At 46.9% G+C, this 26217-nt stretch overlaps 1 protein-coding gene across 3 annotated transcripts; it reads left to right on the forward strand.

Moving 5' to 3' along the window:
* The first annotated feature begins 297 nt into the window (after window positions 1–297).
* gata2b (GATA binding protein 2b) lies at window positions 298–25998 on the forward strand. 3 transcript variants are annotated; one of them, XM_052017510.1, is made up of 6 exons: window positions 298–427; window positions 4691–5046; window positions 5562–6173; window positions 8951–9096; window positions 10693–10818; window positions 24397–25998. In XM_052017510.1, exons 2-6 carry the CDS (start codon window positions 4809–4811, stop codon window positions 24685–24687), a joined length of 1413 nt encoding a protein of 470 aa, XP_051873470.1. In that variant the 5' UTR covers window positions 298–427; window positions 4691–4808; the 3' UTR covers window positions 24688–25998. The 3 variants fall into 3 exon arrangements, with proteins under 3 accessions (XP_051873470.1, XP_051873469.1, XP_051873471.1); XM_052017509.1 differs by lacking the exon at window positions 298–427 and adding an exon at window positions 4235–4516; XM_052017511.1 differs by lacking the exon at window positions 298–427 and adding an exon at window positions 4235–4516 and having other exon boundaries at window positions 5562–5927.
* Window positions 25999–26217: the final 219 nt, after the last annotated feature.

Consider the following 26217-nt stretch of genomic DNA (forward strand, 5'->3'; position numbering starts at 1 on the left):
GGTCACAATGCATAGACTGCAGCTAAACTGGGCAGTGTGTTCTGCACTGTTTGCATACCAGATTGATATATTGTGTATATCGATTACACTGCCATGCATTGTATTCATCGAAAGCACTGGATAAATGGGACACTATAACACTTGCATGCGTGTTTACCTGCAGGTCTGGGTGTATGTGTTTCGGGTTGCAGCCTAACCCGGAAGAGTTGGTTCTGAGCACACTCCTACGTGTCCCAATTTTGGTTACCTGAATCATCAGCTCATTGGCCAAGTGGAGTGGGGAGCCGCAGCGGCGCTGGGGCCAGTTCCATTAAACACTGCAGCACCCTGGGTGGAGCTCCTGTCTGCACAGATCCTCCACCACAGCGGCAGTCGCCTCGGACCACCGCAGCCCGCAGTCCGGGTCTCGCCGCGTCCAGCAGAAAAGGTCAGTCACTTGGTTACTATTTTGTTTCCGCGAACGAAAGCCTCTGGCTCTTTACAACTTGAAGGGCTGTAGCTGAGTAGAGGGAGAGGGCGAGATTTTAACCCCATTTACTATTATTTGGACTCTGGGTCGATCCGAAGGTTGAGACTTGTGTAGTTAAGTATCTGCTAATTACAACCCCAGTAAAGTTCAACACTTCAATGCGGAATTATCATTCTCGCCTATGGTAAATATTTTCCCCACAGTAAATATCTCAACAATCGTCGAGTCACAAGATACAGCACTGTGAATATTTAATGCATCATAAGTAAAATATACGGGCGGCAAAAAGCATTGGTCCAAACCGCAGGCAAAGTCCTGATTAAAATTTACACTGCATCGTATAGTATAGATCACTGGGAATTGTACTGATAAATAACCTCGTTACTGTGTAACAGAACAGGTTTTCAAAGTTGTTGACAGCGAGGTTTGTATTAAGTTGGGTTCAGGCAATTTAAAAGAAAAAATGATTCTGAATCATTAACTTTTCCAAGTTTAAGTAACTAAGTCCTTGTTTGTGTTTGGGGATGGGGACCCAGATGTTGCCAACAATATTTTGTTTCTGTTTCAATTAACCCCGAGGAACGGAAAAATAAATGACCAGGTTTAATTTGCTATAAATTAAAGTTGTGTGTACACAATCGTCTGCTGAATGAGATTGATCTACAATTGACAAGAATTTGACTGGAAGGTGTTTAGGCCGCTGACAATCACGAGGAAAGTTGTAAATTAAATCCCCGTTTGGTGGCAGATTTCTCCCGGGGGGGGGGGGGGGGGGGGCACCTGGGTGAAGGACTTGGGTGTGTGGAGAGATCAGAACGGGACACTCGCGTTTGACTCTCCGGGAGATGGGCATTCCTTGACCGACTAGATCCGTAGGTTTTCTTGAACCGGGTTGGGACTGGTTTAAGGAAAAGGGAGTTGGGGGTGAGAGGAAGGCGCCGGTGGGGGTGGGTGTGTTAGAGAAATAAAAGCTCATGTTTTTTTCCACATAAAACTGGAGGTCACAGAGAGGTTATCGGGTCTGAAATTCTACAACCCGTTACCATTTGGACTTCCCTATAGCTCTCAGGCGCCGATTTTAAAGGCACCCCTTTCCCCTCTTCACTGGCCCGTTAGATCTGCTCCCACCGCCCCAACTTTCAAATCGTTTAAATGCACTTTTGCAGAAATCCGCGTGAAACTAATCTTGAAATTCGCTGTCCTCTGCGCTGGTCCGCCCTCCGCTCCACAACAAAGAAATGTGCAGCAATGTTGTTAGACGTCAAATGAAATCGGGGCAATGGCATAACGTTGGCTGCAAGGAGAAGGGAGAGAGAGAGAGAGGGAGAGAGAGAGGGAGAGAGAGGGAGGGAGAGAGAGGGGGTAGAGAGAGGGCAGCGCGGAATTAAATAACTAGGCTGCATTTGGGATGTTTTCTGCTGATTACGGGTGGATTTTAGGAGCTTATTTCGCTTTAACGCGGAGCTGTTCCCGGGTTTACGAGAGAGGTCGGACCCCTCTCCGCTCTCCAGGCGAGAATTGTGCAAATTTGCGATAAACGCTCGTAAATAAATTCAGAATTGAACTTAAAAAGATGCAACTTAAAATATTGAGGGAACATAATATAAAAACATATAAAATATATTGGGGAATCTGCTCTCTCTCTGTATAATCAGAAGAATTGGTTTAATTGAACGAGTTGCCTCTCTCCCTCTCTCTCTCCCTACCTGTGTCACAAATAGGGTCTACACCGGGTGATTTGGAGGGTTCGGTCCTCGTTTTAGTGTTTTCATTGTACGAATTTCGATTTTGCTTTGTACTAGCACTCGTGTTGGTGATGGAGGGGTTAACATGGAGGGGTTAAACCACCCTGAGAACAGGCCGTTCGTTCCGCTGACCCTGTACCAGCTCCACAATTCACCCTGCTCCCCCACCCGTTCCCCACAGACATAAAAAGTCCTCTCCTGGTGACTTATCCGCGTCTCTGTTGCAAGTTCCTGTTGAATCGCCGGCTCTGCAGGCGGCGTGTCCCAGATCACAGCGACAGGCCGGGGAAAACAAGCTGGATCGCCTTCTAGTCCCGACCCCCCATTCCGCCGGGAACAGTCTCTCCTTATACATTAAGGCCCACCGTGAGCTTGTTTGTCCGACCGAGACCGGGCAATCCCGAGCCCGCATTGCGATTTCACAGCGTAGATTAACTGCCTACCCCAACTTGCTTGGAAACTCGGTTAAAAATGGTCAAAGACAGAACAGTGCGTGTAAATTAATTTTAATGCAGTTCAATAATAAACCCATTCATTTATTTTTGTTTAAATATTTGATGTTAAAGAAATATCCCCCATGTCTTCTCAGAGCCTGGGGTTAGTTGGAAACTGGTACCGTATTATACAATCCAAAAATAAAGTTTGATGCTAAATAAAATTAACGACCCCCTAAAAATCTCGTCCGCCCCTTTAAACAAGATTAAAGCAGCGTTCAGAAATGTCGAATTGACCCACTGGACCAGGTGTAAGCGACCAAAATGCATGCGTTAGAGAGCACCCCTGTCCCCCGAACACACCGATGAAAAATCTCTTGCCAGTTTAAATTCTTCAAAAAAAATACTAGCAGTCCCTCTAAGAATGAAGCTGTGACCAGTTCGTCACTTTCAGTCGGAACTGAAACAGTAATAAAGAATTATTGATTTTTTTGCTGGTCATTGGTTTGGGTACCGATTGCGTTCGCGGGCACTCGCTCCTCCACCTCCGCCCGCTCCGACGGCTTGGAAGTTCGGACAGTGGGGATAATTCGGCAGGACTTGGTTTACATTTTGGGAGAAGGTTCAGATTTTTGCGGAGTGTCAGTCTCAGAAGCCTTTGATTCGGGGGAGTGGTTCGTGGACGTTGCCCGTGGCGTGGTTCCTCTGGGGTCACACACACGCACACACACACACACACAGACAGCGACCGAGACCCCTGTTAAAGTCTGGTGCACCAAAACTATTTGTTATGGTGTAGCTACACATCATGATACCTTGTTTAAATTGGCTCCCTTTCCTCGATGGATTTGACCTTTTTGGGGGTGGGGGGTGGGGGGAGATGTTGGGGGGGGGGGGGAACTTCATTTCCTGGTTAACTTTTGGAAGATAAGTGACGTCAGAGCCTCGGCGTCAGTGTGGCTGGGATTGCAGGGGAATCAAACGCCAGGGCTGCCACTGACCAATTACACAGCGTCCTGATACCCAGCGTTTCCAAACTTCATACAAAGCTCCCAAAAAATTAAACAGGGCGAGAGAGAGTCATAGCAGCCCGCGGTCGGAGACCAGCTCCCTGTTTCAGTGTGAGACTGGCTGACAACATCAACTTCAGCCAACCTGTGAAATACAACCAGGGTAAAAACACAACGCTCAAAATAAAAACACCCGCGCGATATTCCAAAGCCTATGAGTCATTCACATGCACATTTTACCGAACGGGTCGCCCTTTCCCGAGGGCATCTAGTCTGGGGGTGATTAACAACCGAAACCCTATTGTCCCGGGCGTCTGAGTGCTTTAGAACTTCCAACGGAGTATTTTAAGTTCCCCGCTCTCCGAAACTCTGCGTTCATTACCTGTTTGTCGAGTTTGTGGCAAATTTGATCTTTTTTTTATAACGGAGCGAGTGGAAGATTTTGGTAAATTAGCAAGTTGTAAATAAATTTATTGTGTGTGTGCGTGTCTCTCGCAGGGAGCCAATGGGGCTCTGAGTTGGGCCTCAGCTCCCGCGCTCTCATTGGCTGCTTGCTGTTATTAGTGAATGCGACGCGCTTGTTCATGTCTACTGAACAGTTGGGGCTGACTGGCGCCAGTGTAGACATCGGATGGTTTCAGTAATACGAAAATCACTGAGGCTTTTCATTTCACCAACTTCGGCGACCTGCACACTTTAAGGCATCAATCCCCCCTCTCCCTCCCTCTCTCCCCGCTTGTGTCGCGCACGCCTTCAGAGTACAGGGCAAATGGACCACATGTGTTTAAAACCAACAGTGGTCTTACCTCTGGCACAGACTGGGTGTTGTTTCTGATCAACTTTTTTTTAATGAACCTTGTGAGTAATTTTTTTTATATAGTTCCTTCGTTCGTTTGGGGCCAGTTCAGAATTAAAGAGCGCAGAGTCAGGCAGATCTCGCCCCCCTGCCTGTTGCTTTGGACGGTGGTTATAATTCGAATTTTAAGAAATAAATTCTATTCGTTAATCGGTGCTGTTTTGCTGGCGTTACAGGTGTGAGATACGGGCGCTAGACGGCGGGAGGACCGTCACTCTTCTATCGGACACTCGCGGAAGCTCGCCTTGGTCGCCTGAAGTTGACCACTTTGGAGATCCACTCTTAAAAGCCGCGATGGAAATTGCTACGGATCAGCCGCGGTGGGTGTCCCACCACGCCGTGTTGAACGGCCAGCACCCGGAGTCTCACCACCCGAGCCTGCCCCACAATTACATTGAACCCACGCAACTTCTCCCGCCCGATGAGGTCGACGTGTTCTTCAATCACCTCGACGGGCAAGGGAACCCGGTCTCTCCCTACTACAGCAACTCCCCGCACGCCCGGGCCACCGTCTCCTACCGCCAGGCTCACGGTGAGTGTCACTGACACCCCCACCCGCCCCAACTCCCAACCTAACCCCGAGGATGCGCAATTTCTGCGGGTTGCGCTCGCCCGTGAACGCGCGGTTTTAGCAGCCTCTATTGAAAGGTGTCCACTTCCTCCTGCTGATTTACTTTTGAATTAAAAAAAAGGGGGAAGAAACTTATTTTGTCAAACACCCCCCTCGCTCATTTCGCTGAGGGAGGAGGGGGGGGGAGGCGACGAAAAACCCGACTACTTCCCGGATATGAAATCAAAACTTTGCGAAAACGTAGCGTTTAATATTGTTAATAATTGAAAGTATCACAGTCGTGGAGGGAGGTGAGGGCGGGGAGGGGGCCCACAGTCCGCTCTCTCTCTCTCCCCACTGGAAGTTGGTTCACTTTTGTGTGTGTGTGTGTGTGTCTCACGTTGCGTTGGAAAGGGAAGGGACTGTTTGTTCATTAACCTGCCTCTTCTCGGCTCCCTGAGAGTTATTAAAGAGAATGTCTCATAAATTGTTTGCAGCCCGTCTCTCCGGCGGTCAGGTCTGCGGGCCGCATCTTCTGCACAGCCCCACCATCTCTTGGCTGGACAGCGGCAAGGCGCTCTCGGCGCACCACCACCACCACCACAACGCCGCGGCGTGGACCGTCAGCCCGTTCACCAAAGGGCCACTCCACCCCGGAGGGCCGAGCGGCCTCAGCGTCTACTCCGGAAGCACCTCGGCCACCACCCTCTCGGCCGCGGCGGCGGCGGCGGCGGCAGCAGCGGCTCACCCCAACCCGCACCACCTCTTCACCTTCCCACCCACCCCGCCTAAGGACGTGTCTCCGGATCTGGGTGCTCACAGCACGGTTTCCCCGTCCAACTCGGCGGCGGCAACAGCAGCAGGTCGGCAAGATGATAAGGAATCCATTAAGTATCATGTATCTTTGGCAGAAAGTATGAAACTGGAATGTACTAGGAGTACTATGCCATCGCTCGGAACCAGCGCGACTTCCACCCATCATCCCATTCCCACTTACCCTTCCTATGTCCACGAATGCAACAGCAGCCTCTTCCACCCCAGCGGTATCCTGGCCGGCGCCTCCAATAATTTCACACCCAAATCCAGGAGCAAAGCACGCTCGTGTGCCGGTAAGCATTCTAAACTTTTAAATTAAAAAAAAATTCAATCAAATTCTCTCTCAAAATAAACTTCGTTTCAACTGTCCATTCCCACTGTCACGGTTTAATCTTGCAACTTTTATGTTCGCTTTCTCTCTCACACAGACAGACACACACACACATAGACAGACACAGACAGACAGACAGATACACACAGACACAGACAGACACACACACACATAGACAGACAGACACACACACACATAGACAGACAGACACACACAGACAGACACACACAGACACACACATGGACAGACGGACAGACAGACACAGACACACACACATGGACAGACAGACACACACACACAGACAGACAGACACACACATAGACAGACAGACACACACACACACACACACACACACACAGACACACATAGACAGAGACAAGAGACAGACAGACAGACACACACACACCTCTCCAATCCCGATATTAATAAACCCTTGTTATTTTGGATAAAATATTACCCAAGATTAAATTGTTTTCTTAAGATCGATTTGTTTAGAATTAAATTTGGAACCTTGTGCGGCGAAACAAGTCAAAATAGAGACGTTTTCTCTGAAAGAAAATTTAGACATACATTTAAAATAACCAACCTAAATTTGGTGTATTTATGCTATAAGGAGAAAAGTAGAAAGGGAGTATATTAATTATTATACAACTGTAACGTGCACCTGGTTTCGAATATTACAAGGGTTTAATTGTGGCCCTCAAAAATTAACCCAAGGATTAATTCATCTGAAGAAACGCTGGCCACTCTCGTTCCATTACGGCGAGGCCCGGTCGGCGCGTCGCAACACATGCACACTCGATCAGAAGTTTTCTTAGGGCAAGATGTTAAGACCACGGTGAAGAATGCGGAAATGCTCAGTTATTGCCCTCCCTCCCCCCTCCTCCCCACTGCCCCTCTGCCCTGATCGGGTCGCGTTCTTTCCCATTCACCCCCCAGCATCACCAGCCCCCGCAGCCGGGCTCTACTGGATTTGTCTCCCTCGCCCTCAGTGTGAGCGCCCAGAGCTGGGTCACACTAATCCAGCAAAAACAACACTGCCCAAGACTCGTCCCCAGAGCACAGTATTAACGCAAAGTATCCAGCGACTTTCTTCGCCAGCAATTTACCGTCCACCCTTCGGATCCTATACACATCCAGCATATCTTGAGAACAATAATGTGTACTGTCTGTATCTTAATTTTGTATATTAAAAACGATCGTGGGTGGTCTTTAGCTTGAGAATATATTGCAATAACTGCTAACTAGTAAGTTAACCGGTAGTTAAATTGTTGATGCTCTTAATCCTCCAACTGCTTTAAAAAATAAGCGAGGTTTAGTTTATTGACGGGACATTATCAGCGTCGGTTTGCTCTTGTTATCTGGGGAATAAAATCCCGACTAACACCGATCATCGGCCTTAACCTTGTGCTTAAACCAGACTTTTATTTATCAGCATAACGCTTGTAATTGTGACCGCGCTTTCCTTGCTAAACTTTCTGCGCTATACACAATATAATTTATCTTTTGTTGCTAATTCACGCACCGGCCTCATTATCTGAGCGACAGGACGGTTAAAATCTGTTGCCATCAGCGAGGTCTGTGAAGCATCTGCAAAGTGTCTTATTCCTCGCAAGTTAAGTTTACAGAAGTAAAACCCTTGAAATCTAAAAATCTTGATGGTTTGGGAGTATTGTATTAAGTTGTCCATTGACGGTGAGAAATTAATTTATTCTGAAATTTAATAATTTAAAATTAGCTATGTCACATTAAAGAGAAACCTACTTGGGGATGGACCCGAGGTATAAGCTGAGAATCGTTCTTATTATCTTGCGTGCTGTCGCCGTATATTCAGTTCTGGTCATCTCTTAAAACACAATCCCATGCAAACTAAATCTGTTATGTAAATAGCACGTAATATTTCCAAGATTGAGTTGGTGAAGAGCGTTTGGCGCCTCCGACCTTCGATGCAGTATCAGGTTCCCGTCTGATAAATAGGCATTGCGAAATCTTTGTGATGATTTCCCGCAGCGTTTACTGAATTCTGTTTAGTCGAAGAATGAGGGTAGGCGGAACTTTTATAAAGTTGTTTTGGGTTGCAAGTATATCAAGTATATTAAACTGCTAGAAACAGTTTCAGATGAGTTGCAAATGACTGTGCTAAAGTACTTTTCATTTTGGCCAAATTAATGCTTTGAAATAATTTAACTATTCGGTTTAACAAAAGGGATTTACGATGTGTGACTTGCTGGCGCTCTTTCCGTTTCTGTATTAAATAGATATCCATTCCTATTAAGACTAGGACGAATTTCTGCCAATATAACTTGCTGTTTCACTGAATTCCCCCCCCAAAAAAAATTGTATGTATTTTATTGGCCGACACCTCACTCTCCAAATCAGCTGGTTAGTGGAAATTATAAAAAGCGAAAGAAATATAATCTGTAGTTAAACTGGATAAACAAATGGGAGTTTTTATCACGCGGAGAACTGGTGCCATTGGAATCTGCAGCTGATAAATGGGAGAATTGGTTGCTTTATGTAACGGGCACACTGTGTACATACACGGTTACCTGGGCCATTTGAACAGGAAAAAACGGTGTTGATTATTATTTAGGTTAATCGGTATAATCCGAAGCAATTTCAAAAATAAATTAACAAACTAGTTTGAACTGGTTAATAGTGTTTCACGGTTTCCAATCTGTCCGATATTTTATACAGAGCCAAATGTCAATTTCCTTTCCTTCATCTGTCTGATTCCAGAGGGCCGGGAGTGTGTGAACTGTGGAGCAACCTCCACTCCGCTCTGGAGGAGAGACGGCACAGGCCACTATCTGTGTAACGCCTGTGGCCTGTATCACAAGATGAACGGGCAGAACAGACCTCTCATCAAACCTAAAAGGAGATTGGTAGGTTTCTGCAATGTGACAATGGTCGCGACCTCAGAGCTACCTAATACCAGCTATTTCTGTCGGGCCCAGGGATAAATTGCATGGATCTGGGATAGTGAAGAGATTGGGACTGTGTGTGTGTGTATGTGTGTGTGTGTGTGTGTGTGTGTGTGTGTGTGCAGCTATAATTAAAGTATGCATCAGAGACAACACGATTACCAAAACAGATCGCTAATGGTTTTTACATATTTCAGCCGGCAGTTTCCCCAGTGAACACAATGTAACATTGAACAATGTATGCAAAAATAGAGAATAATCTATCCTAAATATCACTTATATCCACTAATGTTTAGGAGGCTCCGGGCTGCATTCCTTGTACACACGTCAACCAATCCATTTTAAAATTAAAAGTATTGCTGGTGCGGTTCTGAAACAGCGACTAATTTATACTTTTTAAAATAGAATTCGGTGCTAATTAATTTTAACATTGAAAGCAAAGGGTAAATGTTAAGTCCCACAGGAATAATAGAAATAAAAGAGGAATCTCTAGTGTTTTTGTCGGGGCTTGTTAATGAACGGTAGACATTTAATCCAGGAAGGTGAAAAAAGCGGTTTTAATTTAATAATGTTTTTGTTAGGTATTTATTTTCTTTCTAGCTTTCGACTCACAATGAGACAGTGTCTGGATTTATCCATACAGTGTTCCCAATGTATGTGTATATATTTTTGTAAAAGAAAAACAGTTTTCTTTGTGGTAATCGGTAATATTTTGCACTTTCGTTTGGGTGGTTTTAAATAGCCTTTATAAATACTGACAGCAGGTTCCGCACCGGATGCCTGTTCGCTAAAGATAAGGAACTAGGCTCTTGTGTTCCGTCAGCAGAGAGAACGAGAGATCTTCGTTTCTATAGAGCAGACTTGTCCAAAATCCTGTCCTCATCAGCGAAGGAAAATGCAACTCTTTCAATGCAATTTATTTGCACAGTCACACACATATTGCCTGCAATAGTCGGTTTCACAAATGATTTTTTTTACGTCGAGGTGGGGGATTTTAAATAGAGATTGAAGCAAAGTTTTATATTTTCTGAAATGGCTGCACTTAAAGTGGAGGGATTTCTCAAGTAAAAATGAAGGAATTGCTTGCCGGGTGCGCGTTGTTAAGATGCCTGTCCGGTTTGCGGGAGATTTTGGAATATTGCTTGCATCGGAACCGCATTCCCTTTAAAAAGCCAAGCGCCCCAGCCGCCAAAAAAAAACAGCTTCGGGGAGTCAGGTTGTGACAACCACCTCCAGAAGTCCTGTGTCAGTTTTTTTCCCCCCGCAAACAATCGCTGACAGTTTTCCGAATGATTTCAGGGACATTACTGAACGGGCCCATATAACTGCTTCAAAATCCGCAGAGAGCGTTTCACTGACGATTTCACTGTGGGGTAAATCGCTATTTGTCCCACCGGCTGCAGCCCCGAGCTGAGTTAAAGTGGGCTCCGGTCACTGGTATGAGGGTCCGGGGTCGGAGACTGGGTGAAGCTCCATGTACTAACCGCGGGCTCTGTTGTACAAACCCCGCTGTTGCGAAGCTTCAACTAAACGTCCACGTTTTTATTCCCACCCCAGTCAGCGGCCAGGAGAGCAGGGACGTCCTGTGCTAATTGTCAGACCACAACCACTACTCTATGGCGGCGAAATGCCAACGGGGACCCGGTGTGTAACGCCTGTGGCCTTTACTTCAAGCTGCACAATGTGAGTAGTTCCCTCGCATCAAAGGCACCACGTAATGTAATGGACTGTGCAAAAAAAATGAGGAACAGTTGACAGTGTACACAGAGGGCGAAATTAACAGTCTTGGCTCTTTCTTGCATTGTGTTCGGTTTTGATGTAGAAAAGGCAATTTAGTCTCGATGAGTATTCCTTGGAATTTATTTCTCCGGGATATGTTGGAACTGGCCCCCTTTCAGTGTTTTCAAAGCGCAGCTTAGAGGAGACTCAACCCTTAAGACCGTTTGTTTAACGATGGGCCCCTAGGTAAATTATTATGCAAACTTCAACTGATTCCAATCTCTGTCCCTACCTCAGTATTTGTTTGTTCTTTAGCAAGTGAGTGTAGTGGTTTAATTAAAATCTCTCTCCCTCTCCATCTCTCTCTCTCTCTCTCTCTCTCTCTCTCTCTCTCTCTCTCACACACACACACACACACACACACACACACACACACACACACACACACACACACACACAGGGTGGGGAACACGTTTAACTTTAAACTGGATGGAAGTGGTCCCAAATCAACAAAATCAAAGTCTAAGTTAGCCAAAAGAAGTACAGTATGAAATACAATTAATGATATAAACAAGAAGTGACATTTCTAACTCTGCTGACAATATGTCTCTGGAATTATCAACATTTTAAATTATACGTATCCATATATTTTACAAATCAAGTTAATTATCAACCTTGTGAGTTTTAAGGCAGATTTTTCTCTCCACTGTTACAAATGTCAGGTTGAATTGACTTCTTTCAGAGTCTCTTACATGAAAGAAGTAAGTCCAGTGAAACAGCTGGAGCTGGATAACTGTGTAGTTTCTCAAGGATTCCCTTGATTTGTAAACTTGGGTGATGACAGCTTTCTCTCTGCTTCTCCCTCTTGTTTATACCCAATTGTCCAAAGTCATAAAGTCAGACAGCACAGAAGCAGGCCATTTGACCCAAAATGCCCATGAACCCATGAACACTACCTTGTTATTCCTTTTTTGCACTGTTTATTTTTGTACTTTATAGTAATTTTATATCTTTGCCACAAAACAAATTCCATGCCATTTAAGTCAGTGGTCATAAACCTGATTCTGATTACCTGCCTTCACCACCCCTTCAGAAGCAAAACACCTTCCTGGTGAGAAAAATTCTTCCTTTAAACCTCTTACCCTTTACCCTAAACTTTTGCCTCTCTGTGGGTAAACATTTCTTACAATCTGCCTCTCATGACTTTGCATACCTCATATATTTTCATTTAAAAAAAGACAAAGCTTTTCTCCCATTATTTGGAGAGGAGGATGAGAGGAGACAAGATAGAGGTGTACAAAATATTAAGGGGAATAGATAGAGTAGTCAGCCAGCGCCTCTTTCCCAGGGCACCAATGCTCAGTACAAGAGGGCATGGCTTTAGGAAAGTAATGGGTGGGAAGTTCAAGGGAGATATCAGAGGAAGGTTTTTTACCCAGAAAGCGGTTGGGGCATGGAATGCGCTGCCTGGAGTGGTGGTGGAGGCAGGTGCATTGGTCAAATTCAAGAGATTGCTAGATAAGCATATGGAGGAATTTAAAATAGAGGGATATGTGGTAGGAAAGGGGGTTAGATAGTCTTAGGCAAGGTTTAAAGGTCGGCACAACATTGTGGGCCGAAGGGCCTGTGTTGTGCTGTACTGATCTTTGATTCTATGATTATTTAAAATCCACCTCCTCACTACTTACTCGATTTCACGGTTTTCGTTCTCCCCGTGTTGTTTCATTTATGATCCCTCTACAGGACAGAGACAAGGCCAACATTTATTGGCCATCCCCGACAGCCTTTGAAGAGGTGGTGGGAGCCACCTTCAGCACCATCGCAGTGCGTGTGGTGAGGGTGTCCCCACACTGACAGGTTTTAGGGTGACGATATATTTCCAGGTCACGATGGGGGGCAGTGTGGAGGGGAACATTAAGGTGGTGGCGAAAATTAAAGAGACAGCAAATGCTGGAATCTAGAACAAAAACAGAATGCCTGGCAAAACTCAGTGGGTCAAGCAGCATCTGTGGAGGCATAAGGTGTCAGTTGACGTTTCGGGTCGAGACTGAGAGGGAGCAGTCCAGAGTATAAAATGACTCCCACAGCTCTCTGGACTACACCTCCTCCCACCCTGTCTCCTGTAAGGGCACCAACCCTTTCTCTCAGTTTCTTATCTCTGCCGTATCTGTACTTACGATGAGACTTTCCATTCTAGAGCGTCTGAAGTGCCCTCCTTTGTTTCTCCCTCTGCCCTAGTTGATGGAGCCCTCAAACGTATTTCATTTCCTGCATGTCTACTGACCCCTGCCCTCCCCCCAGACAGGACCAGCGAGCTCCCCTGGTCCTCACCTCTCACCTCACCAGTTTCCCCATCCAACACGTCATCCTCCACCATTTCCACCAGCTGCAACATGATCCCGCCATCGCTTCTCACCTTCCCCCCACACTCTTTCTCTGTGACTGCCTGGTCCCCTCATCCCTCCCCAGCCACCCCTCTCCATCCCCTGGACTCTCCCCTGCAACTGTGGGAGGCGTAACACCTGTCCCTTCACCACCTCCCTCACCATCCAGGGACCCGAATGGTCTTTCCAGGTGAGGCAGAGATTCACCTGCGCCTCCTCCAACTTAATCTCCTGCATTTGGCCCTTGTGGCGTGGCTCCTGCTTCATTGGTGAAACCAAGTGCAGAGTAGGTGACCGTTATATGGAGCACCTGTGCTCCGTCCACAGCTCTCCTTCCCACCCCCACACTGAGCTGTCTGTCCTTGGCCTTCTCCATTGCTACAGAGAGGCCAAATGCATTTTGGAAGAACAACATCTCACATTCTGCTTGGGTACCTTACAACCCGATGGTGTGAATATTGAATTCTCCAATTTCAGGTAACCCCACACCCTGGTGTTCTCCTCCCACACACACTCACCCCTACACCTAGTTTTCTTCTCTCTTTGTTTGTTCCTCCCCTCCCCTGGCCCCCACCTGGTTCCATCTGACCTATCATCCCCTCCCCATCTCCTTCCACCTATCACCTGCCAGCCTCCAGCTCACCCACCTGTGCACTGTTCTACCCCGGCAATCTTTACTGTTCCCTCTCAGTCCTGATGCAGGGTCTCGAGGTCAAAGTCGGGTTTGTTGTCATCTGCAAGTCCACGTGTGCACGGGTGCAATGAAAAAAAACTTACTTGCAGCAACATCACAGGCACAGAGCATCAGAAAAGCAGCATTCACAAGAAAAGCATAAATTAAACATAAATTATGCACAGTTTTTACAAGAAAGGACACAATTAGAACAAAACAAAAACAAAGTCCATTTTAGTGCAAAGTGGTCATGGTGTTGCTACACTGCAGTGATTAGGGTTGTGCAGGTTGGTTCAAGAACCGAATGGTTGAAGGGAAGTGGCTGTTCTTGAACCTGGTAGTGTGGGACTTCAGGCTTCAGGTCTCGACCCGAAATGCCGACTTACACCTTCTGCCTCCACAGATGCTGCCTGACGTGCTGAGTTCATCCAGCATTCTGGTTTTGTTCTTTGATTAAGGCGGTGGTGTTCCCCTGGGCGAGTAATTGCGGTGCGTTTGGTAGATGGTGCACACACTCCTGGAGTTAGTATTTCTGGTGGTGGGTAGGGTGCCAGTCAAGTGGGCTGCTTTGTTCTTGTGGTGTTGACTTTCCTGAGAGTTGTTTGGGACGGCACAATGGTGCAGTGGTTAGATCTGCTTGCCTCACAGCTCCAGAGACGTGGGTTGGATCCTGACCTCGGGCGCTGTCTGTGTGCAGATTGTCACATGTTCTCCCTGTGACTGCCTGGGTGCTCTGGTTTTATCTCAAAGATGTGCGGATCAGTGGGTTAATTGGTCACTGTAAATTGTCACTAGTGTGTAGGTGAGAGGTAGAATCTGGGGAGTATTGATGAGAATGTGGGTTTAATGAGATCAATGTAGACAGGTGCTTGATGGTTGGCTGAGGGGCCTTTTCTATGCTGTTTTGGTGCTGAGTCTCATCAATTAATGGACAAAGGTGTTGGAGCTGCTCTCATCCAGGCAAGTGGAGAGTGCTTCATTACACTCCCAACACGCTGTCGATTGCGAATAGGCTTTGGAGAGTTCAGAGTGAATCTCACAGAACCCAGTGTCTGAACTGCTCCTGGTGGAGTTTGAGTTTGGCTGGTCTGGTTGAGTTTCTGGTTGTGAGCCCTACGGTCAGTTGAACCAGTGTCTCCTTTTGCTTGATTTTGTCCCCAAGAAGTACTTGGAGATATTTTACAGCAGGCTGTCCCCAGGTTACGAATGCCTGACTTACAGACACCCCGACATACAAACAAAACTCCCATAATATGATTAAATTCTGGAGTCCGATGTTTGTATGTACATTTGTTCCTGTGAACGGCAGAACTAGTTTCCTCTCTCTCTCCACTTTCAATAATTGTTCTTTCTTCTCAGTCATGTGCTTATGATGCCGTTTATCGCAATTCTGTGGACTTGTGATTACCATAATCAAGTGATTTTTTGCATTTTCCAACTTGTGGACAAAATTGACTTATGTAAAAACAGAACTTGTTCATTACTTGGGGACAGCCTTACATTGTACTCATTTTGTTAACCCACTGCATCCCTGTTTTACATTAACGGTGTCAGAAATTCTGCCTCTCCCTCAATTGGCAACTGATTGGACCAGTTGTTGTTGACGTGGTCACAGTCGGGGAGCACCTGTACAACTATTGTTTAAGCAGACTGCCCCAACTACATTACTTAAATAAAACTGGAATTAAAATAAAACTAGTAGGCTCTGTACGATGACCAGATTGGTGTAAAAACACACCTGGTTCACTAATGGGAGGAAACCTTATCCTGTCTGGCCTGTGTGTGACTCTTAACTGCCTTTTGAAGAGGCTGAGGTAGTCAGTCAGTTGTATCAAACGATTATGTTCACAAAATTACCTGGACAGTTCTGCCCTCGACCTTGGCAGCGAATTCAGGCACAACAAAACCACCTTTCATAGTTCTGCCCGCGAGCACCCATGGTCCGAGATCTAGAGCGGTCTCACAGCCTGAAATGGTTGTGGTCACTGAATCAGACCTTACAGGTAACACTGCTCCGCTATAGTTGCTGGGATATCCTATCCCACTGGTGGAGCAGACCTACCGCAGGGGGTGTATGTGGGGGAGAGTTGGAGTCCTCAACAGTGACTCCAGCCCTCATAAAATCAGCTCAAACCTGGGCAAGGAAACCTCCTTATTACCACCTATTGACCTCCCTCACCTGACAATCCCGAGAGAGATACCCTTTGGCCCATCAAGTCCGCACCCACCGTCACCACCAATTACACTAATCCTACTCTAATCTTATCTTTCATTCTCCCCCACATTGTCATCAAAATCTCCCCCCCCCCCCCAGATTCTACCCCTCACCCACACACTGGGGGAATTTACAGCGGCCAATTAACCCACCAACCCGCACGTCTTTGGGATGTGGGAGGGAAAAGGAGCACCCGGGGGAGTCCCACGTGATCATAGGGAGAACGTTTAAACTCCACCCACAGACAGGACCCGAGGTCAGGATCGAACCCAGGTCTCTGGGGAGGTGAGGAGGCGGCCCCACCAGCTGCACTGCTGTGCCACTGAATCAGTGCTCCTCCATGCTGAGCTACGCTTGAGGGAAGCAGGTGGACAGAATGTACTCTGGTTGGGGCCTTCAGTGGTTTGTAGATCGGTTGTTAATGTGCATGAGTGTCTCAGTGGCTCCACAACTGACCGCACATCCATACTCAAGAACACCCATCTCCTTTATGGTGCTGAGCACTGATTGGATGATCCTTCCAAGGTCCCCAACGTCATACAATGGTCACATCTGCATTCTGAGTCTTATTTCAAGGGACATCACACTAGTATCAATGGGTCTATTTCAACACCAGTGCTGGTTCCACGGACTAGATGTCCTCTCTGTGTACTGAACTGTTTTAATGTCAATTTCATCCACAGGGGATCTGGGGGTTAATTCAGAATCAAAATCAAGTTTATTATCACTGACCTATGTTGTGAAATTTGTTGTTTTGTGGCAGCAGCACAGTGCAAGACATAAAATTACTATATTCCAATAAATAAATAGTGCAAAAGAGGAATAATGAGGTAGAGTTGATGGACCGTTCAGAAATCTGATGGCAGAGGGGAAGAAACTGTTCCTGAAATGTGAGTGTGGGTCTTCAGGCTCCTGTACCTCCTCCCCGATGGTAGTAACATGAAGAGGACATGTCCCGGGTGGTGAGGGTCCTCAATGATGGATGCCATCATAACATGGTGGTCTTGGGGATGGTGCTGAGGCAGTACCTTGGTGTGTGGGACAGAATATGACCCCTTCCGATCTAAGATATGACAATGGTGATATTTTGGGGAATGAAATGGTGGTGTGTTGGGAGGAACTGTCATTCAGAGGTGTTAAGTAACTTGTCAAGCAGGTAGAAGTAAGCTGTCAGGTTTGTGACTCTAAATAGTCTGCAGTTTTAAGCTGATAGGTTTGGGAGTAAGGAGAAATTGGCCCTGGATTGACAAATTTAGCAGAAAGAGCAAATGTCAATGTGTCCGACTCCATTCTGAGAGGGTAGAGGCCGGGAGACTTTGCCTACAGTCAGGCAAGTGTGAGGTAATGCACTTTGGGAGGTCAAATTCTGGAAGGACATATAGAGTAAATGGCAGGGTCCTTAGGAGTGTTGATGTACAGAGTGACCTTGGGGTCGAAGTCCATAGTTGTTGAAAGTGGCAACAGGGGCAGATAGGGTAGTGAAGAAGGTATTTGGTGTGCTTGCCTTTATAGGCAGAGGCATTGAATCTCAGAGTAGGGACATCATGTCACAGAACATCGGTTAGATTGCTCCTAGAGTACTGTGTGCAGTTCTGGTCACCACACCACAGGAAGGGTGTGGCAGCAATAAAGAGAGAGCAGAAGAGGTTCTCCAGGATGGTGCTTAGAATGGGCTGTAGTTATAAGGAGAGATCGGACAGGCTGGGTTTGTTCTCACTGGAATGTGGGAGGCTGAGGGGTGACCTTACAGAGGTTGATAAAATTATGAGGGGCAGAGGTAGAATTGATGGTCCGAATCCTTTACCCAGGGCAGGGGAGTCAAGAACTAGAGGGCATGGGTTTAACTTGAGAGGGGAGACATTTAAAGGGGACCTGAGGGGTAAGTTTCTCACAGAGGGTGGTGGGTATCTGGGACGAGTTGCTAGAGGAAGTGGTGGAAGCAAATACAATTACAACATTTAAAAGATATCTGGATGAGTACTTAGACAGGAAGATGTCGGGGGATATGAGCCTAATGGGAGTAGTGTAGACAGGCCTCACAGTCAGTATGGACAAGGTGGGGTGAAGTGGCCTCTCTCTGTGCTGTATGATGATATCTGTAATCTGAACAGCATCAGAACCAGGTTTATTATCACTGACATATAGAACATAGAACATAGAACAGTTCAGCACAGAACAGGCCCTTTGGCCCACAACGTTGTGCCGACAACATTGCGCCCATATCCCTCCATCTCCCTCAGTCCAAGCCCCTCTTAAAAGCCCCCAATGAGTTTGCCTCCACCACCCTATCAGGCAACACATTCCAGGCATCCACCACTCTCAGTAAAAAATGTACCCCTCACGTCTGTTCTGAACCTATCCCCTCTCACCTTAAATGCATGCCCTCTGGTACTGGATCGCTCAATAATGGGGAAAAGATATTGCTTGTCCACCCTATCTATGCCCCTCATCATTTTATACACTTCCAACAGATTCCCCCTCAGCCTCCACCGCTCCAGAGAAAAGGGCCCAAGTTTGTCCTGCCTCTCCTGATAGTACATGCCCGCTAATCCAGGCAGCATCCTAGTAAACCTCCTCTACGCCCTCTCTAAAGCCTCTACATCCTTCCTATAGTGAGGTGACTGGAATTGCACGCAGCACTCTAAATGCAGCCTAACCAGAATTCTATAGAGTTCTATGCCATGAAATTAGTTGTTTTGTTGCAGTACAGTGTAAGACATAAAGACATAAAAATTACTATAAGTTACAAAAATAACTAAATGACGCAAAAGAGGAATAACGAGGTAGTGTTCATGGGTTCATGGACCGTTCAGAAATCTGATGGCAGAGGGGAAGAAGCTGTTCCTGAATCGTTGAGTGTGGGTCTTCAGGCTCCTGTACCTCCTCCCCGATGGTAGTAATGAGAAGAGGGCATGTCCCGGGTGGTGAGGGTCCTCAGTGATGGATGCCACCTTCTTGAGGCACCGCCTCTTGAAGATGTCCTCGATGGTGGGGAGGGTTGTGCCCGTGATGGAGCTGGCTGAGTCTACAACCCTCTGCAGCCTCTTGTGACCCTGTGCATTGGAGCCTCCATACCAGGCGGTGATGCGACCAGTCAGAATGTTCTCCACCGTACAGCTGTAGAAATTCGTAAGAGTCGTTGGTGACATAATGAATCTCCTCAAGCTCCTAATGAAGTAGAGCTGCTGGCGTGCCATCTTCGTGATTGCATCTGAAGGGTCTGAATGATGGCCCCTTGTCCAATCACCGGTGTTCTGAGCCAATTGGGGTGTACGTACGGGCAGCTGCTGCCTCAGCCACGGCGCTGTGACTGGGTCAGGGCATGCGCCTACCTTCCTCCCCTTAACCCAGCAACTCCTTGGAGTTCAGAAGAATGAGGGGGGACCTCATAGAAACATTTCAAATGTTAAAAGGCCCGGACAGAGTAGATGTGGCAAAGTTGTTTCCCGTGGTAGGGGAGTCTAGTACAAGAGAGCATGACTTCAGGATTGAAGGGCGCCCATTCAGAACAGAGATGCAGAGAAATGTCTTTAGCCAGAGAGTGGTGAATCTGTGGAATTTGTTGCCATGGGCGGCTGTGGAGGTAAAGCCATTGGGTGTATTTAAGGCAGAGATTGATAGGTATCTGAGTAGCCAGGGCATCAAAGGTTATGGTGAGAAGGCGGGGGAGTGGGGCTAAATGGGAGAATGGATCAGCTCATGATAGAATGGCGAAGCAGACTCGATGGGCCGAATGGCTGACTTCTGCTCCTTTGTCTTATGGTCTCTTTTGGTCTTATGGACATCCTTGCGATGTGGGAGGAAATGGCAGCACCCGGGGGGGGGGGGGTGTGGGGGAACCCACATGGTCACAGTGAGAACATGCAAACTCCGCATAGACAGCCCCCGAGGCCAGCATTGAACCCAGGTCTCTGCAGTTGATATGGGTCTCGATGGGCTGAATTGCCTCCTTCCATTCTGTAGCCATTCTGTGAACTGGGAGCATTGTCACAAGGCTGATGTTAGGGAATTGTAATTCAGTACTATTGGCGGACTCAGATTCCGCCCAGTGGCATTGCATTCTCGCCGGTTGACATGGTGACCTGGCAGAAAGAGGGACAAAGTAAAAGATGTTGTGGTGACCCTGGGATGGGAAGGGATTGTTTCACAAGGAGAGACTGAGCAGAGTGTGTACCTGTAATCTTTGGGGTTTAGAAGAATGAGAGGCGATATCATTGCAATGCACAATATTCTTAAGGAGTTTGAAAGGGATGGATGTGGAGTTGATATTTTTGCTGTTTTCCCTGGCTGGGGTGTCTAGAACCAGGGGTCACGGTCTCGGAAAGGGTCGGGCAACCAGGACTGAAATGAGGAGAAAGGCAGTCAAAGTTGAGTTTATTGTCATCTGCACAAGTCCATGTGTGCAGAGGTGCAATGAAAAACTTACTTGCAGCAGCATCACAGGCACAGAGCATCAGATACACAACATTCACAAGAAAATCATGAATTATACAAAATTATACAAGAACGAACACAATTAGAACAATTAAAAAAGTCCATTGTAGTGCAAAGTGGTCTTCCCCTGGAGGGTGGTGAATGTTTGGAATTCTCTCCCCAAGAGGTCGCAGAGATCGATATTTGAGGAATTGAGGGATACAAAGTGAGTACAGGTGCTGAGGTAAAAGGTCAGCTGTGGTTTTACCGAACGGCAGAGCAGACATGAAGGGCTGAATGGCCGACCCCCGCTTCTGTTTCTTGTGTACGTAAGATGGGAGGCGTCATAAACCGAGCATGAACACTGGAACACGAACACAAGTTTCCATCAGTGGGAGAGTCCGGGACCAGAGGGCACAGCCTCAGAATAAAAGGACGTCCCTTTAGAACAGAGATGGGGAGGAATTGCTTCAGCCAGAGGGTGGTGAATCTGTGGAATTCATTGCCACAGATGGCTGTGGAGGCCAAGTCATTGGGTATATTTAAAGCGGAGGTTGATAGATTCTTGATTAGTCAGGGTGTCAAAGGTTACGGGGAGAAGGAAAGAGAATGGGGTTGAGAGGGAAAAATAAATCAGCCATGATCGAATGGTGGAGCAGACTTGATGGGCCGAATGGCCTAATTCTGCTCCTATGTCTTATGTCATTGGTGAGAAGGGCCATTCCTTCCAACGGTGGTCCAGACATGAATGTACCCTGGTCAGGGCCAGCGTTTTGGAAAGAGGAGCTGGTGGTCTGGAGGAAGGACAAGAGGCACATGGTCCGACACAAGCACAGTGGCTCCAGCTGGCTGGCAGCTGAATGTACACCTCAACATCTGGTTACAGCTCCTTGGGCAGGAGGCCATTCTACCCCTTGACCCAGTTCTGCTGTTCCATTTATGGCTGTAGTAGCATTGTGGTTAAGTTCCAGGACTCGCAGTCCAGAGATTTGGATAACTGACCCAGAGATTTGTTTAAATCCCACCTCAACAGGTGAGGAATTTAAATTCAGTTAATCAAATAAATCCAAATTAAAAAACAGTATTGAATATGCAGAGTCAAACATCCAGATTGTTAAATGTGTTGTAAAAACCCATCTGGTTCTCTGCGGGAAGGAACTGGCTATCTTTACTCGGTCTGGTATCTCCGTGGCTCCAGGTCCACATTGGTTCCACCCACTGTAAATGCCCAGCTATCTGAGCAGCTCAACCTGCACTGGTCCAGAGGATAAATGCTGGCTTGTTGGTGATGCTCACTACCTGTGAATAATAACACAAGTGAAGCTTGACAGATCTCTGTATTCATTCCATCTACTTGCTTTGGCTCTGAAACTTTAATACCCTTTTCCAGCACAAATGTATCATTTCAGACACTTCCAACCAACTACCCACTCACCGCACCCTTTCCAGCCTCAGCAAGATTTTTGGGCTTAGATTTCCAGGTCCCCCACTCCCCCTGTTTGTGAAGAGGTGCTCTTGATGTTGGTCTGGTTCTATTGTTAAGGTTGTGCACCTCTCCTACCTGCATCTACCCACCCCCCCCCCCCCCCACCGCCACCACATAACCTGTCAGGTCCAAGTCTAAGCACTTTAATCTTCCACACTTGAGGGAACATGAACCTGTCCTCTTAATTTCACCCATTTATTGGTATTGGTTTATTATTGTCACTTGTACCGAGGTACAGTGAAAAACTTGTCTTGCATATCGTTCATATAGGTCAATTCATTACACAGTGCAGTTACATTGAGCCGGTACAGAGTGCATTGAGGTAGTACAGGTAAGAACAATAACAGTACAGAGTAAAGTGTCACAGCTACAGAGAAAGTGCAGTGCAATAAGGTGGAACGTCACAACAAGGTAGATCGTGAGGTCATAGACCATCTCATCGTATAAGGGAACCGTTCAATAGTCTTATCACAGTGGGGTAGAAGCTGTCCTTAAGCCTGGTGGTATGTGCCCTCAGGCTCCTGTGTCTTTTACCCAATGGAAGAGAGAATGTCCCGGGTGGGTGGGGTCTTTGATTATGCTGGCTGCTTCACCAAGACAACGAGAGGTAAAGACAGAGTCCAAGGAGGGGAGACTGGTGTCCATCCTTGATATCATGTACAGATCAAGAACAGAAATAGGAGCGGCACTTGGACATTTGGTGATCTTTTACCAACTGCTGCAAGAAGGACGTGATCACGCTAGGGAGGGCGCAGAAAAGATTTACAGGAATGTTGTCTGGACTGGAGGGCTTGAGTTAGAAAGAGAGGCTGGACAGGCTGGGACTGTTTTCCCTGGAGCGAAGGAGGCTGAGGGATGACCTGTTAGAGGTTTATAAAACCATGAGTGACATCGATAGGGTAGGTAGTCGGAATCGTTTCCTCAGGGTAAGGGAGTCTAAAACCAGAGGCCACAGGTTTAAGGTGAGAGGGGAAAGATTTAAAATCAGACCTGAGGGGCAAGTTTGGTGGGTATATGGAACGAGATGCTGGAGGAAGGGATAGAGGGGGGTACAACTAGAACATTTAAAAAAAACATTTGGACAGATACATGGGAAGGAATGGTTTAGAGGGATATGGGCCAAGCATGGGCAAATGGGACTGGCATTGTCACCTTGGCTGGCACGGACGAATTGGGCCAAAGGGCCTGTTTTTGTATTGAATTCCAAAGATTCACAGCCTTACCACCCCAGACGTCCGATTCTTAATTCTGAGACTGTGCCCCAGATTCTAGATTGTCCCGTCTGATGGGACAGCCTCTCAACAGACCAGAGGGGCGCAGTGGGGCAGCAGGTAGAGCCACTGCCTCACAGCCCTAGAGACCCGGGTTCGATCCTGACCTCCGGCGCTGTCTGTGTGGAGTTTGCATGTTCTCCCTGTGACTGTGTGGGTTTCCCCCAGGTGCTCTGGTTTCCTACATCCCAAAGACCCGTTGGTGGGTTATTTGGATGCTGTAAATGTAGGTAAAAGGTAAAAGGATAAAAGTGATGATGTTCAGAACATAAACGGCAGGGTCTGATAGAAGTTTATAAAATCACGAGAGGCATAGATAGGGCGGACAGCCAATATCTTTTTCCCAGTGTCGAAAGGTCTAATACCAGAGGACATGCATTTAAGGTGAGAGGGGGAAAGTTCAAAGGGGATGTGTGAGGCAATTTTTTTACACAGAGAGTGGTGGGTGCCTGGAACGTGCTGCCAGTGTTGGTGGTGGAGGCCGATGCGATAGAGGCTCTTAGATAGGCCCATGGATAAACAGAGAATGGAGGGATATGTGCAGACAGAAGGGATGAACATAATTAGGTATCATCAGCTTCATTAGAAAACATAGAAACATAGAAAACCTACAGCACAATGCAGGCCCTTCGGCCCACAAAGCTGCGCCGAACATGTCCCTACCTTAGAAATTACTAGGCTTACCCATAGCAGAGTACCTATCCAAAAGTTTCTTAAAAGACCCTATCGTATCCGCCTCCACCACCGTTGCCGGCAGCCCATTCCACACACTCACCACTCTCTGAGTAAAAAACTTACCCCCGACATCTCCTCTATACCTACTCCCCAGCACCTTAAACCTGTGCCCTCTTGTGGCTACCATTTCAGCCCTGGGAACATTAGTTCGGCACAACATCGTGGGCCGAAGGGCCTGTTCCTGTTCTATGTTCTATGAGAGAGAATAACCAGCAGGGGTACAGGGAAATGGGAATGGGATTTGCTCTGTTGTGATGGGCTGACCGTTGTAGTAAGTAAGGTTGGCCCACAGATGCCTCCTCTCATTCCGGTACATCCAATAGAGCCAATGTTCTTTCTTTTCTGCTTTGTGTGTGGGCTTTTAGGTCAACAGACCCCTCACCATGAAGAAGGAAGGGATCCAGACCCGCAACAGGAAGATGTCTAGCAAGTCGAAGAAGAGCAAGAGGATGTCGGATGGTTTCGAGGAGTTGTCCAAGTGCATGCAAGACAAGGCGACGTCCTTCAGCCTGGCGGGACACATGCAGCACATGGGACACCTGCCCTCCTTTAGCCATGCGGGCCATATGCTGCCCACCCCTACCCCTATCCACCCATCGTCCAGCCTCTCATTTGGGCACCCGCACCCCTCCAGCATGGTGACGGCCATGGGCTAGAGGGGGTGTGACTCCCTCAGAGGACGAAGAGAAATGGTCAGGAGAGAAGAGAGGGGTAGCAAAGAAAAATAAAATGTACAAGAGGTTTTTGCCATTATCTTTTCCAAAGCAAGAAAGATTGATGTCGGACAGCGTGGTGTGTTTGGAGGATTGTGAGTGGCTGTACCTGACCCCAGTCCCTGCCCTGTTGGTGTTGCAGAACTTGTGGGAGGCAAGAGTTGGAGTCAAACCAAACAGCATTTTATCTCCTCGATGAGGAAGCAGGAAAGCCCCCGTGGGCTTGGATTGCCTGCTTCGGACTGGAAGGCGCATGGAGGTAGAACCACACCAGAATCTTGCAAAACGACTTTGGTTCTTGCTGTTGATGTGAATATTGTAAATCAGAGAATTTGAGATAAATGGTTTGCAAAAACCTAATAGCTTATGCTGGATTTCTTTCCTTACTTTCATTTAAAAAAACACTCAAAAAAATTAAGCAAAGCCACTTAACTTTGAAGTATATTCCTTTCTATTTGAATTGTTTTAATTATTTCATGTTGTGCAAATATTTTATCTGGGAAGATTTTGTGCTGATTCTGGGCTTTTTGTCATTGGGTAATGAGGCAAGGTCAAAGGGAAGAGAGGTCGTTGGCTCTTGCTTGGATGGCTCAGTGGGTGGGGAACGATGGCTGGGTTTGGTCGCTGGTCTGTATTCAGTTAACTGGGACGGGGGAACCGAAGCAATGCTGGTTACTGGAATGGGCTCAATCTCACCACCACCCCCCATCTTCTCCTACCAAGGGAGAGTGAGGGCAAGCAGTCTGACACCTCATTGCTATTCAGTGACACGGAGTAAGCATAGGGAAGGACTGTGTCCAAATATGACACTGTTCATAATCCAATAGCAAGCTGCTATTTATTTGTGTTTTGACTGAGGTTTGACAGTTGGAAGAGGTATTGGTTGGGAAGTATCCATCGCGGAGAACCCCAGCAAGAAAATAAAAGGCAGCAAAGTGAGGTGGAGTGGTGGGTTACAGGTGGAGGGTATGGAGACAGGAGCCTGTGGTTAACAAATCAGCCCCTAACTTCATCTCAGTTCTCAGTGTTGGAAGGACACCAAATCTAAAAGAGCAAAAGAGATTTCGATGTAGATAATTAACTGTTGTACATTTTTATCGATAGTTTTCACAGGTGAGTAGATAAATGAGTTCTTCAAAAAGTTTGCTTTCCACATCTCAGTTTAATTTAAACAGATTCCTGTTCCTTCTCTCGGCTTAAAAGGGACACCATAGATTTAAATCGATGCCTTCAGCAAGTCATCTGCTACCTAAGAATGTGGGGGGGGGTGGGTGGGTGGGAGGGTGTAAGGAAAGCAGTTGCATTGCTAGTTACCATGGTTTGCCATGTAGTTATCTTGTTAACCATAACACCAAAACAGGTTGTGGCCAAGGAACCATCATCAAATTCAACAATAACAACTTGCATTTACCTAGCACTGGAAATGTAGTATATTGACCAAACCACTTCAAAGGATCATAGCACAGTCAAAAC

Source organism: Pristis pectinata, chromosome 6, assembly GCF_009764475.1.
Source record: "Pristis pectinata isolate sPriPec2 chromosome 6, sPriPec2.1.pri, whole genome shotgun sequence".
Taxonomy (NCBI): domain Eukaryota; kingdom Metazoa; phylum Chordata; class Chondrichthyes; order Rhinopristiformes; family Pristidae; genus Pristis; species Pristis pectinata.